General features: G+C 41.6%; 1 protein-coding gene across 1 annotated transcript; it reads left to right on the top strand.

Moving 5' to 3' along the window:
- Nucleotides 1-1,845: 1,845 nt before the first annotated feature.
- T265_09775 (hypothetical protein) lies at nucleotides 1,846-5,751 on the top strand (the record flags this gene model as incomplete). The annotated part of the gene is made up of 3 exons (XM_009175949.1): nucleotides 1,846-1,917; nucleotides 4,700-4,905; nucleotides 5,514-5,751. The coding sequence occupies 3 exons, from the start codon at nucleotides 1,846-1,848 to the stop codon at nucleotides 5,749-5,751; spliced, it is 516 nt and encodes a 171-aa protein (XP_009174213.1).
- Nucleotides 5,752-15,707: the final 9,956 nt, after the last annotated feature.

Below are 15,707 nucleotides of genomic sequence, written 5' to 3'. Positions count from 1 at the left end.
AATCATAGGTTCTGGTTTACCTAGGTTGGGTTCTGTCAATATCAGTCATGTTTTTTGAACACTGTTGAATTCGTGGCACTGAAAGCGGTTGTGAGAGTTTGGCTCAATCGCCAACGCATGCGTTTAGCACTATGGTTCAGTTTGAATGATGAGAACTGTTTTTGAGGACATCCCTTCGTTTATATCAGTTCAGCAGTCATTTGGCAGTGATTGAATGAAGAGAAATGAGTGATAAGTGTAGTCAACAAGTCATCTGAGGGTGTAAAATTTGGTGACAGGTAATCCTAGCACTCTGCACTAAGCTCACTCTAGCGAAGTGCACTTATTTGCATACTTAGTTATGTTTCAAGGAGGAAATCCAACTGAATCTCTCGTTTACAATGTCCCGGTTCAACTGGATGTACTGGACCAGACCTCATGTTTCACTTGATACCTTTATCCCAATACATTGTAGGGACGGAATACACTACTTATAAGTTTTCTGACTGTGTCTAACAACGTTTATCAACCACTCAGCTTGAGACTTAAATGAGACGTTCAAAAGTCCACTTTTTGCGCACATTATGCAAAATAACAGAACTATGATTTGCGAGTAATTCATTTTTCAAAATGGATGTTGCCCTTATGAACTTTCCTGAACTAGAAAGCCAATATTCCACGTGTTCATTGGAGTTATTCATAAAGTCCCCAGCCTAACTATTTTGTAGTCAGATTTCGCGATATGCAGTGATCAATCTGTGATTTGCCCCGTCTTTGAACCTCCTATTCTGTTATTTTGAGTCCCATATTTGCTTGGTTTAAACTCCCTCCTTTGTACTTTGGGTTTCCCCAAAATGTTTGTTAAACGACAACCAACAGCATTCACTTTATTTGTCGGTTTCGACTTCAGAAGAACTAAGAGTGGTTTTCAGTAAGCCTTCGTCACACAGCTACTTTTGATGTCCTGATTAAAAACGCAGTCACGTGGGCTGTGAATTCGACGCACTGCAACATAACGACACCTGCTTACTGATCGAAGGCCGTTTTCAAAACGCCATGTACCGGGTTAGAATCTCCTTAAATCTTTGTGCGGCGCTCAATGTAGAGGAGTTCAAACGATGCGAAAAAGCAGTGGAATATTCTATGGATTTCCACCGAAGATTAGCTTCGTCAGTAGTATAGATTTCGGACTTCGTAACCGAAGGTAGTGTGGAATAATACAGAAGGAACCATGGGCCACGAATGGATTTCCGTACACATCTACAGCACTGAAGGATGGCCAATGAGAGTGCAGTGAAATGTACTATTCCGAAAATGCATTCCTTGGTGCCAAACAAGTATATCTATGGATATGAAGCGCAGATTTGCCTCTATTGGGCCACATAATATTCCCTCCTTCTTACCCACGCCGACAATAGCTTGCGTATCCTTATGCACGGACCCACCCCAAATGCGTCCTTGACACCCTGCGTTTTGTTGGTGAAAAAATTGTTCAGCTGTAGCACCCTTTCGGTGCCTAGCTGTGTTGCCGCCCGAAGGAAGCAAGAGGGTTGGGATACAACCAGGTTTAGCACCCTTTCGGTGCCTAGCTGTGTTGCCACCCGAAGGATGCAAGAGGGTTGGGATACAACCAGGTTGCCCAAGCCTGGACAGGAGAAGTTGAGGTGCACAGGTTGGTTTCGAATGACGGTCCTTGCGACCAGTAAATCCACTCTCTGAACATCGAGCCATCTCATGTGTTGGTGATACCAATCCATGGTGAAAAACCCATTACATTGGTGTCATTCACATTGGAGCTCATTAGTCGCGTACATCTCGTGGAGATCTAAGCAAATTCGAACCATCAAATGGAACGTCACGCGAAGTATGTTCAGCGCGGTAACTAGGTTGCACTTCGGATATACAACCGCCAGCTTCCAATCACGCAGTGTGTATCACGTGAGTTATTGTGAACTTGATTATTTACATATGCTATATAGCTATTGTATGGGCTAAGAATATCTTCTTACTGTATTATACCGTTTTATCTTATTCTTCATCAGGAAGGACCAGATAAGTACACAGAAACGGAACCGAAAGGTCACCTGGTGCTGTAGGAAAGATGTGGTCAGATTTTGACAAGTGCAGCCACACACGGGATTGTGTTCTCATCTGAAGATCGATTGGACACGTGGAAAAGTCATCAGCAGTCTCATTCTGGTCATCAAAAAACCACGCGCATAGAAATCTGGTTTGAACACCTTTGTTTAAGATAAATGACTAGGTCGATTTTAGTCGCGCGTCAATTAATCCGATGAGATTGCTGGATGATAATAGGTATTTCCGATGAGTGAGTGAAATTCCGGCGAACAATGCGAGAACAATGAGTTCAATTAAAAGTACGACAATCTATAGGGCTCTGAAGTAGACTGCTCCTCTATGTTGAATAAATTCATTGATTACCAGGAAGTATCCTTCATAGAGGCCACCAATCGAGAAATCCCAGAGACGTGTTCCTCCCTCGATGTCCCCACGAACAAATATCAACCTTAAAATTGGCCAGGAAATTAAGGTTGCTCTCTTCCAATTTAAAGTGTACTGATGTGAAAGGGAGAATGGCTTTACTCAGATGTCCCATATGAAGCACGTACTTTTGATCCAAAGAACCTTCCAACGCACACCGGGCATCTCAGAGCGAGGGGCGCAACCTAAACCAATCGCTTTAATTTCCTTGTCCAGTTTTGTCCACAAAAGCTTAATTTTAGGCACTTATTTTAGCTACCTGTATAAACGTTCCTGTCCGCTTGGTGGTACCTAGGCGACAGTTTCAAACTCTCTCTGACAAATACAAAATCAGGCATGCAACCAACATATATTATAGAGAGATGCCCTCCAAAGGGAACTCAGTATTTCGAGAAGCGTTGAGCCATATTTCTCATCTCTGTTGACAACACCTTAATCTACCTGAAGAGGTCACCAGTTCAGCCCAGAGGAGCAATTTCACAATTATTGAAAAGAACGTGATTTTCAGTTTCTGTGTTTAAACCGCAAAAAAACACGCCTTTAAGAGGAAGAATTATTCGAGCATTTGAAGATAAAAAAGAACCAGAATAGCTTTTATTTAGACTTATTTCGCTCCGCTAGCTTATCGGGGTTCACCTCGGGCACAAACCGTGGTGAGATGAGCAAACTGTGTGGAGAATAGGCGACAATAAGACCTAGGAATTGGCTGGAACTAAAGCGGAATCTGATCCACAATTGGTAAAAGCTTTTCGGGTAGTTTTTGTATAATATTGTAGAGTTTGGTTCCCATTTAGTAAGGATTACGAATTAAAGTAGTGCTTGTAATTCGATGAAGCTGCATACACCTGGAGACCCTGATGACAGTGCCTGGAAAGGATAGGTCAAAACAAATAATAAACCATTACTGACGCTGCTCAACCAACCCGGCCGGTCCAGCCGGGATCCATTCGAGTCCCCTGTTAGCACTAAGATAATTTGCAGATGAGTGTATTTGCGAATTAGAAGAACGTGAAGAACTCGGGGACTGCGTTAACTCGATGAGCTCCAAGAAGATCAAATACGGTAAATGTCGAAGAGTTTCTAGCAATTTTATCAGTACTGAGTAACTTCCCATTAGCTGTCAGTGGAGAACCAGATTTGATGGAATGGCGAATGAAGGTACAGACGCGCGTAAGACTTGACTGAATCATGGGGTTCAGTCAGAAGACATCACTTGGCTAATCGGTTCCCACTGAGATGGGGAAGCGAACCGATAAATGGACGGCAGCGGAATTGATCACAAGCGACTGTTCTCAAATGACCGGTGAATTCTTGCGCACGTGATCAGATAAGGCGCAATAACGAGGGTTGCTTTTGGACGAGATTTACGATATCGGCGTAGTGACCACTCCAATCGGTAGAAATGCTGCTGCACCGTTATTTACACTTGAGATGAAGCAAGACGGAAAAGCAGACGGACGAAGAGGTCACATAATTGACAAGAAGAGATGAGGCGGGCAGGACCAAGCTTACTGGTCCGGTTCACAAACAGCAATACAAATCTGGATTATTCGGCTGAACTGGGATACCACTACTCTCGAAAGCCATTTCCCAACAGATGTAGCGATCGGCATAGTTGGAAACCTCGGTGCTCACAGCCAGCGGTTGACAAATGCCTTTGGCATACATTAACTTGTCCAAATGTTTGCCACTTCGCGCAAACGGAAACCGAACTAAACACGCAAGAGACCCGATAAATGCAGTCCATACTTACAGGAAGTGCTTGCCAACACAAAAGATCACAGTAAAACTTCTCAGATCAAGTGTCATAACCGGATGAAAAAAATTCTCGAGGGTGTGGTTATCCTTAGACAACGCGTAAAGCACTACTGCTAGCAAAACAGAAGCTAAAATTTGTGGACGCCTAAAAGTTGCGGTTCTCTTAAGGACAAATTAGAAGAGCGTGAGTTTTCCTGCCTTTAAATTCATTTTCGTTCTCATTCCAGCATTTATAGATCAAATTTTGAGTGAAAGCACGTTTTTCATGGGGAAAATAGAAAAAAAGGTTTCCAGGTCCATTTTGAAAGGCATCTGAAATGTTCTGAGAAAACCAAGCGAATTTAGTAACATCTTTTTCAGCACAATTCATTGTGATTCTACTCATCTGTAAAATAATTTGGTTTTTCGAGAGACTCACCTGGAACCCAGCTGAATCTCCCGTTTGTGAGGTTTCAAGTAGAACATAAGGTTGACGGAAACTCGGGGACTTTGCCTACCTGATGAGCCCCAAGAAGGGCGAAACCGATCATGGGCTGTCGAAGAGTTTTCAGCAACGTTGGGAGTAGTTTCCTTTATGGTTTATTTGTCTTGTGGAAAACGAGTGACCCTCCACCTGTTTCGGATGCTTGAACTTGGAAGTGATTACAGCCGGAAAGTAACCGGACCGTGAACAAACACTTGACAATAAAACGATCCTTCATTCACTTCTAGGGATCAAAAGTGAGGACACGGACTGCGCGTTCGATCACATCGCAACACTAAAACACCGAAACAGTCCCTTCGGTCTGGCTCTGTTCTTCTGCTGGAAGTTTGGTTCTTTTGTTGTGAGATTTACATTCTTGCATTTCAAGCTTCGCACGTTCTGTATTCCTAATTTTTCTCTAGTCAGATGCCCAGTTTTGTTTACCTCACTAGATGAGTGCATGTCTGTGCGTGCGTGCAATGGCTGGTGCCCAGATGTTCTGATGTCAATGTATTCCCAGCGGAAAGATGATTGGTAGATTACATGGGCACCAGAAAGGCTGGATAAATGCATTTGAGTGAATCTAGAGAAGAGTCAAGTAGAACATACGGTTGACGGAAACTCGGGGACTTTGCCTACCTAATGAGCCCCAAGAAGGGCGAAACCGGTGGTGGGCTGCCGACAAATTTTCAGCAACGTTATGAGTAGTGCATTACAAATATATTCATTTTGATTCTGTTTTGAGTCATATTCGTCGTTGTAATTTTCGTCTGATCTTGGTAACAAACTGACATTTAACGCCGGTTCCTAGAGTGACTCCAGATACTCGCTTGTTGAGAAATAGGAAATCGATAAAGGAAACTACTCACAAGTTTGCTGAAAACTCTTCGATAGCCCACGACCGGTTTCGCCTTTTTGGGGGCTCATCAAATAAGAGCAGTCCTCGAGTTTCTGTCAACTTCATGTTCTACTTGAGCCCAAATTGGAATTCGTTATCTTCTTTTCAATATTCATATATTCCAGCTCCGTTCAACCACCAAAATACATGAAAAACGAGCTGTTTGTGGATACAACTCATCTGCACAAGGAACGATCCATTCCGAAACCCAGTGCAAATGATTTTGATAAGCTTGAGTATTCGTGATTGTCCACATTGTCGTACGAAGTTAGGAACCTAATACGAAATACGATTGGCCCAGTCCACTAAATAATATTTTCGATCGTTCGTTTCTTCGCTAGTGAGGAAAAGTAGTGGAACAGGTGTGCTACTCAAGCTTCTCTCACCGAAGCCTTACGGACTGTCAAATTACACTTCACAATCTTGTCTAAGCCGATCTTTGGAAATGTTAGAATTGCCTAATTGTGATACGAAAAATGAATTGTTTTTCCATTGCACTAGTCAACGGGTTGACGCGAAACTGATCAGAGCCTCCTAACTCTGATAAACTGGGAACCGCTGTTCAGAATTTGTTCATATATTTTACTTTTTACTTGATAATTAGTTTGGTATATTTATGACGTAACTGCCTCAACCACACCGTTTTTCTCGCACAGTCAAATCATAGTGATAAAATCTAGTGAGGATTCTCTAGGGAGAAAAGCTTTCAGTGGAATCAATCGACCAAAGCTACAACACCCACTTGGTTTGAGATTTGAACATCATTTCTGCATTACTCATAAGGTTGCTGATGAATTTTCAGCGACTTTATGAGTAGTGCATTACGAATGTACGTGTATCGCGACATATCGGATATCGTAGCGACTGAAACATGAGGTGGCCTGGTGCTGCACATTCAGTTGCCTGATAATATCACTAACGAGAGATCAGTTGGGTTCCAGGTGAGTCTGTTGCAAAACCAAATTAGGTTGCAAATGGATGTACTTCGCTAATCATACATTTCTTATCAGCCACCTTGGGTAAAAACTCGGAGATATCACAAAGGTAGGCTTGTCATAAGCAACAAAGTAATCGTTTGCAAATTACTGAGAACCTAGCGTAGAAATATATTTCAGCGGTATTTCCATGGTCAAACAAACTTAAGATCTGGAGACTAGAATCGATATTTTTTTCCGAATACGTTGTTCCTACGTCAACCTCGGTATGGATCTACCAAGGTTGTAAGAATGCCAAACATAGAAGTTACGCTCCGGTGTAGCGTGCCACAGTGACCTAAATGTCTGGCGAGGAAACAGAGACCTCATCTTTCTAGAATAGTTGACAGAGCGTAAGTAAATCTTCTGGACAAATGGAATAAACCGGAAATACATCATCGATGGTAGACATGCGTCTACTTTGGAGGAAAGAAAATGCAAACTGTGTTTTAGGATAACTATTTGTCTGCATCGAAATTCAAACACAAGCGCTTCAGAACTAACGACGATACTGGATGTCAACACGTCTGGTGAGGTGATATACAGCAAGTCATTCTAGTGCGACCTGACAGGATAATCATCGGAGGTCCCTCTAGACTTCTGTCATAACGATTTTTCACCCTCGCGAGTTCTCTTTTTCTAGCAGTGAAAAGAAGAAGGCCTTCGTAGCGGAGTTATTTATCAGAAAACGCCAACTGAACAGGTACAGACTATTGAACAGGGAAGCAAAACTCTCATATGCATCCTGTTTACAAAACTGAATATCCATCTTCGCCTTGAACGCCTCTTCCTGAACTTTCCTGGATATTCACTTACTGTTTCTCAAATGCAACCAAATGCGAATCCACAAATTCCGTAGTAGATCGTACTTTTCAAGAGACGCGAAGCGGATTTACAAGAGAATATACCACTCACATGCCCCCATCAGTAGTATCCACCGTTGCAGCCGTAGCCTATTCATTTGGGATGCTACTTTCAGAAAATATCCGATACCTGCTGACGAACTGTCTCAGAGAGAACATTCTGAATGACACAGTTGATTCTGTGATCTGGTTAATTGTCATGCGTTGGATACATAAATGTTTTTTTAAACTTGCAGTTACCAGAGTCGATGCATTCCGAATGGTGTGTTCCAAAAATTTCAAAAAGCTATTGGAACCATTTCGGACAGCCGGAGAAACAGGTCACTTGCTCAGTATATATTTAGCTGGTATTCGATAGGGATTTACCGGGCCACTGGAGACCTTCATTTGCATGGTTTTATGTGAAACCCAATTCGGCGCTTCGTGCAAGCCCTTCATGCAGGTGTATACCTGATGGAACAAAACTGACGGACAGGCGTGGACTCCCTGTAAGGGCATGTCTGGCGGTCATGACATGATGGCATAACGACGCATCCAACCGACAGATCATCAAAGTAATACCACATTTTTCCATTACTTTATATCCACTTTCACGTACACCACCCATAGACGCACAGTTGAGGTCGTGTCCACATTGCTGCTGAAACTGACATCCGTAGGACCTTTTTCCCAGATGAACAGCAAACAAATATCGGAGCCATCATGCAGTATTTTCTCCCTGAACTGCTTGGGATGCCGTTAAGAGTTCCTCATCAACAATTTAATCCGTGTATCTCTTCGTAATGAGGGAGTCCCAATCATAGGTGGACATCAGATTCAGGTTCAATATGACTCTAGATTGTCAGTCATTTAGACAGTATTAGATAATACGCAAGTGGTTTCAGTTTCGACCGCCAAGCTAGCGAAGAAAGCAGATATTATGGTCAAACATTTATAAACGATGCGTACCTAACGGAATATAGCCTTATAGTCACACGATTGTATGTATAACTGCATATATATATATCGTCGATTGCTGAGAAATGTAGCTTAAGTCTGCTCACTGCCCGTCGAGTGATTTTCATTTGCGTTTTGTCGATCAGGTTTAGGTTGAAACGTTAATGTTGAACGATGCTCAAATCCTCGATGTACTGTCCCATCTTTAAAGAGGCGTAGTGAACTGCACACATCAGTGCTAGTTGAGAGTGAACAAGGTCATATGTTTGCCTCATATTCCTGTGAGGTGGTAAACGTGCTCATCAGACGACAAGAGTTGGATATAACTTTCTGATAAATAAATAAATAAATAAATAAATAAATAAATAAATAAATAAATAAATAAATAAATAAATAAATAAATAAATAAATAAATAAATAAATAAATAAATAAATAAATAAATAAATAAATAAATAAATAAATAAATAAATAAATAAATAAATAAATAAATAAATAAATAAATAAATAAATAAATAAATAAATAAATAAATAAATAAATAAATAAATAAATAAATAAATAAATAAATAAATAAATAAATAAATAAATAAATAAATAAATAAATAAATAAATAAATAAATAAATAAATAAATAAATAAATAAATAAATAAATAAATAAATAAATAAATAAATAAATAAATAAATAAATAAATAAATAAATAAATAAATAAATAAATAAATAAATAAATAAATAAATAAATAAATAAATAAATAAATAAATAAATAAATAAATAAATAAATAAATAAATAAATAAATAAATAAATAAATAAATAAATAAATAAATAAATAAATAAATAAATAAATAAATAAATAAATAAATAAATAAATAAATAAATAAATAAATAAATAAATAAATAAATAAATAAATAAATAAATAAATAAATAATAAAACCCGATAAACATCGAGGAATAAATCTAAAATGGTGGAGATGATCCTATGCAAGACCAACATCTGGCTTTCATAAGCAACCTAAAAGTAAGTGACGAGTGCATCGAAATTACGGCGAACTCGAGTTAAGCTGTGCGGCGCGCATAACCGGGGTGTGTAGCATGAGTGAATTACAAAGGATGATATGCGCCCTGTGGACAAGTGGGGCCTATGTTAAAAAGAAAAACAGCCGAGTTATAAATCTTATCATCTGAAATACTGAATGAAATTGCGCGATATTGGTGACTTAGAATGACTTGGGTATGTAGGAGAGAGTGATTAATCGACAGTAAAGCGGGAATTTGTGTCGAGCACGCAGTGTTGACTCTGCGAGGATTTTGTGTGTGGCCTTTGCAGACGGGGAAATTCAGTTGAAAAGCGTTAAATTAGAGTAGGAGTGACAACGGCAGTTTTTGCGCCTTATGATCACAGCTGATAGGTAATGTGGCAATATTTTCCAATATAAGACACCATGTTAAATTTTCATGAATTGGTCTGCTTACTGCCTAGAAATGCATTTGATCGAGATCTTTGGATAACTGTTGATAATACTTCATTAACAGGCGTTAGCGTCTTTCTTACAGTGAATAAAATGAGGCCATTCACCTTTCATAAGGCATATAAATTTTAGGCTTGTATTACTCATGGCTTTCTGCGAATGAGGGATGAGAAATCGTTTCAGGTAAACAATCGGTAGTTTTTATTTGGGCAACGTTTCGCTTCTGACACAAAGGTTTCATCAGGCCAAATGAGCAGGTCACCAAATTGACCGGGTCATAAGGCAGACGGTGAATCAATCAGTAAGTCAGTCCTCTTCAGATTATCACACTAGATCGGTGTTGAGTGTCAGTTAACGGTTCTTGTGGGTTAGTGAAGTTGTTATAATCTTGCTTTGGTGGACTGGGGGTCAAATTAATTCTGATCGGGTTTGGTTCGTTAATCTTCCGCTTCAGGGTGCTTCAGCTGATGATTCACCTCGGTTGCCACTGATAGATTTTCCCTGGTCTTTGTGGGGTCGTCAGTGCTCCGACAATTTAGTTTGAGGGGGGTTGAGGTTAAGTATAATTCAGATGATGACTACTCTTCCTTCTGATGGCCGCACAGCAACACGTATAAGCTCGCACACTAGCCTGTTCCACACCTGTTCTGTCAACGCTTGTATGCTTGATGATTTCTACCGTCTCGGCGATCAGTCAGTGTGACGTGGACTGTGGTCCTCGCCTTAAAACCTCAACATTTTCTAAATCTATTCTGTGTCCAGTGCGTGTTCCGCAATAGCCGAATAACGCTTGATATTCATCTCCGTTTCTCATCGGCCTGTTTATTTTTCTACTATGCTCTCCTGAGAAAATTCAGAAATACCTTGGACGCGTTAATAGGCCGTTATCTTGAACAGTCGACAGTTGCTCTGACGGCCTTCCACACTCAATGGACAGATTATTTTGAAACGAATATGCTTTACTTGAAGTTTACACTATACGAAATGTCCCTAGGGTGATTTTTTGCGTGTCCCTCCTCTCGTTTTGTAGCTCCTAACAGTCTATCAAGAGTTGTTGCACATAGCAGACACAGGATATACGTCAGTAGTCTACCGGAAGAGAAAGATGCACTCTGCTTGTACTGGGCGAGCGTGTACTACTGCTTGTCGGTTAAAATAACACTAGCTGGTCAAGTCAGCGTTGCATTGATTTACAAACTCTGACAATCGAGACAATTTTATATGTTTGGTGAGTAACGTCCAATTCCTCTGGGAATCGGTGAGACGATGGCTTTTGCCTGGTCGGACAAGATGTCCCAATACTTCGCTTGAACACGGTATATTAAATAATTCATTGAAAGCATCACAACACGCTGTCTAGATGTTCAGCACCAGTGCGGATACAACCGTTTCACAACTATCCATCTATCAATTAAGTCTTATCCAATACGGGAAGCTCACGAGTTCGAAGCTGTGCTTTCATCGGACTGGTCTTCCTCGCACCTGTAATATGTACCTACCTCTCTTAATCTGTCGGCAGAAGGCATGTGTAAGTTGTCGATCGATCGATTCTCTTCGTAAGTTAGTCTGTAAAAGTATTCGCGAGTCCTGGTTTATACACAACGAATATTTGGTGCGTGGGTTACCCATGCATAAGCTCGGTAGTGGATAGACATACATATCGCGTACCGGGAACAACTGCGAAAAATTAATCAGATGTGTTCACGTGACGTGTTTGATAGTGCTTCTATTAGTAGCACGCATGAGCTATTATATGGTGTCTCGCTCAATCAACAGAAACCTATCACTTTTATCCCATAAACGGTTCAATCAAGTTACGAGTTTCCTACTTTTGCAAAATCCTTGTTTAAAGTGGTCTTCTCCTGTATAGCGCTTCTGTCAACTTCCAAAAGAATTGACGGAAGATTGATTCTATTTGGTTGCCGAGTAGATTAGATTAGAATTTCAAGAAACAAGTCATCACATTTCCATTTTTTTGCCACCAGCTGGAGTTTGATCTTTCCTCGTTCCACATTGTCACCAATGGGATCAGATGAGCTTAAGAACAAAAGCGCCTCATCGGATTGCTAATCTAAAGCAATGTCGTGTACAGTGGAGAGGAAATTACAGGGTGAACATTTTGAAACGAGTCATGTCCTGTGATACTAAAACAGCTTTATTTTTTTTTAAAAATAACGTGCCTACAGCTTATTAAAAAAACCACATACTGACAGACACACGCAACGCGACTCTCTTTGTTTAGAGGCCTCTAGTAGCATTCTGCACGCGAGCTCTCCGGAGGCCAGAACTGCCCTAGTTTTGAGCAGGGGTGCTTTTTGATTATCTTTCATTATTGCACCAATCAATAAACACTATTAAGTAAGACGTAACTCTGGCAAAACCGGCACACATCTCGTACTTCAGTCCTGCGTTTTTTGGGAAACGTGCCGGTAGCCGGGGTTGCGTGTACAACGAAGTTAATTAACAACCAGGCCTATATAGTGACCTAAAAATGAGTAATCAGCCACCGACTGAGTAGATGCACCTCTCGTCAGGGAACTGGTTAGAAAAGACCCAAATACAAAAGAAAACCGTTCAGCTGTTGCGTTTTTTCGGTGCCTAACTGCCACGCCACCTTTAGGAAGCACGAGGGCCGGAATGCTGCCAGGTTGCCAAAGCCTAGACAGGAGAGGTCGAGTTCGAACCACGACCTTGCGGTCGGTAAATTCGCGCTCTAACCACTGAGATATCCCAACACTAATGTGTTCAAATGATGCGATCCTAGATGTGACCGCTTTGTTCACCGGTTTTATATACTTCACCGATTTCCCAAGGTTGTATATCTCGCCCTGACCGTCTGGAGTTGTTGTTCAGCTGCCGAAGCGGGCAGCTGTGTTCGATCTAGCCTATGATGGGAAGCAATGTGCTATCAGACAGCGAATATGACTTTGAGGCGCAACTGATAAGTACGGAATCTTGCAAACTCGCAGGATCCAACTGTAAAAATCAGCGAAGCACATAAGAATGAACTCCAAGATCTGTTGGGGACAGCACTTGTCAAGTTTTTCCAGGAATCTCTCTATACAACCGGCTCGTTGCATGATGGTAACGTTGACTGCCACTGTTTGCATGCTACGATTCAAGTTTTCTGCGTTTGGACCTCTATATCAAGGTTAATGAGCGCGTCAGTGGATATAACTCTTCGCTTCCTAGCGCGCTGAAAACGCAGTTAAGAACTGGTTGTGACGATCTGCAAGACTTTTGTGGTACTCTCGAAGCACTACGGCAATCCAACCAATATAATTATGTCTGTTCCCAAAGGTTGGTAAGAGATCAACAACAGCCAGTGCAGTTTGACGCGAACGGACGGAAAACGGGATATCTATTTTTGCGAGCTTATCGGACTAAGGAAAGTCGAACAAGTGGATTTAGGGCGAACGGTCATCTGTAATCTCGCAAAAAAGGGGGATGATCATATCGCTTGTGCAGTTAAATTGAGGTTATATTTTGAAGAATGGTGCGGTGCGGCATGACGTGACCGATAAAGTCCAAGCAAATGGTTATCCTACGAATTCCTCAGAATAAAGACCAGGCGGAGAAAACTATTGTCCGGAACGCAAGGGGATATAAAACTGTGAAAACTAAAAGTAATTTTAATCACCGAAGAATCCCAATGGCAGGAAGAACGAGTGACCAATGAGAAACGAGCAACTTGTAGAAACCGGAGGGAAATAGCCCAATCGGAAAAGTTTGCATGGAGCGAGTGACTACGGATTGCATCACGGTTGTGAATCCAGACGCTCTACAAACGGTTGCATGTACAAGGGAGAATGCGTACGTAAGCAACCTTCAGAGTATACTGTGAGTGATATCCTTTCGGAGAAAAAACGGTGTACTGTGGCGCATTCGGTTCCACAATACGTGGTTTGAAACGTTGCGCAGTGCTTGTCGCAACCAGTTCGTAGTTCAGGCGCCGGTAAGGTATGGACGAAAACTGGTATCTTGCCTGCAGCACTCCACATGCGACTGGCCGGAGGAGCTGTGACAGGGAGTTGATCACGATTCAGAATTTCTTCCGACAATGTCCAAGATTTTTCTCACGAAAGCTACCGTAAGATTCGGCAACCCTTTTGTGCTGATTAAGGAGATCCATTACAATGACTTATTGATCTGTTGTAAACGTCCCAGTATCGGGATACCTTTCTGCAGATCCAAGCGTGTGGCTTCCGCAGGTTGAATATGTGGGGGTTTATATCCTAAACCACAGTTCATTCTCAAATTATGCTGTGGTAATGGACTTTGTTGCACAGAGCATTCTTTTGACCGGAGGTCAACATACTATTGTAGCTACCTCTCGAGTTGTACATTCCCCAAGAACGTGATGAGTAGTCTGAGTGTCACCGCCATAGTAACAGAATGCGTGGGTTTTCAGGTAGGTAATACGTTGATGACTGAACAGAATGGCCTTTCCAAATTTCACGTGCTCAGGTCGCGTTAACAAATGCCATTCATTTCTGTGTGTAATGTAGCGGTCACTTTTACATACTGTTTTGCAGGTGCGCCGTGTCATATGTAATATTTGCCTCAAATCTATTTACATACTGTTTACTCGGACCACGCCGACAGTCCTCAGGAACACTCTACAGAATGAAAGTCTCAGCAGCACTCCACACCGTGGAGTGCATAATCCGGAGATTCCCAGGTTGACGTTTTTCAAAATGTGGGCCTGCCTATTTATATGTATGCCCATCTGTTTAGATCTGAGTAAGTCCAAGTACTCAGGAGTACGCACCCACAGGTCTGAAGTAACCAGAATGGGAACGAAATGGGCGCATTCACGAAGAGCCATTGTTTCCACGCTACTGATTTCTTTGAAAGTAGCACAAATTAATTAGACGATTGCGCTACCGCGGTGGTCAAGATAGCCTAAAGTGTGCTGTCATTGAATGTGCGAGTCGGTTGTTTCACCAGACGAACGCGCACGATTGTTGTGATTTTTTGCATGCGGGGGACGCAGAAAAGTAAACGAAGGTTCAGGGGGAGCTTCATACTGTTCACACCAACCCAGATAACTTTGTGCTGTCTCTTCACGCGGTCTGCACTTTCGTTTTGGGTTTATATCTTGGGAAAACCATACGGTATGGGGTAAAATGTCGCCTGTGTAATGATTTTAAATCGCATTAATTGAACCTTCAAGTAACAGTACTAACGCAAGTATACAGAAACCCGAGCCAACTCATCTGCCGAACTTGGCTGATGGGGAGTGGATGCATCTGACCAGCATATATTGTTGGTTGGGCAGGCTACACTGAGCTGAGGAACTGATAAAGTAACTTAGAAACGACAGAACCCAGCATCCATGGATTCACTTCAGCGATGGAGATAGTCAGTTTACCTAGATAAACAGTCTCGACTCGTGAAACGAGAATGGTTTCCATAGTACTTGTGACCACGTCTAAGTGCATACCATATATGTTGGATGCCGCACCAAAAAATAAGGTGAAAGAGGAACACTAGAATACCCGCACCACCGTAGGTTGGGACAGTTAACTGAAGTATTCGACTGACTTCCTTTGGAGTGATACGAGATCTATGAGTTAGAGTTATACGCTGCCTGGTGGCGTTGGACGGATACGACAGGTCTCCATTGAAGTGGTCAAACCGAGTTTAAATCCTCGTGTCTAGATTGACAAACAAGCAGTTGAATGGGCAAGTTGATTTGTTTTGCTGAACAATCCCCCCAACTGAGCAACGGGTGTAGCCACGGCGAGTAGCTGACTGGGACGAGGTCGGTTCGAGACTGACTCCAGTTTAGCATAGAAGTACTACTCACTAGATTTTGCATTCTAACCGAATGACAAATCAGGTTTAATATGTGAAAACGCTTCT

This window comes from Opisthorchis viverrini, assembly GCF_000715545.1.
Source record: "Opisthorchis viverrini unplaced genomic scaffold opera_v5_302, whole genome shotgun sequence".
Lineage (NCBI taxonomy): Eukaryota > Metazoa > Platyhelminthes > Trematoda > Opisthorchiida > Opisthorchiidae > Opisthorchis > Opisthorchis viverrini.
This window is presented reverse-complemented; position numbering and strand designations above follow the sequence as displayed.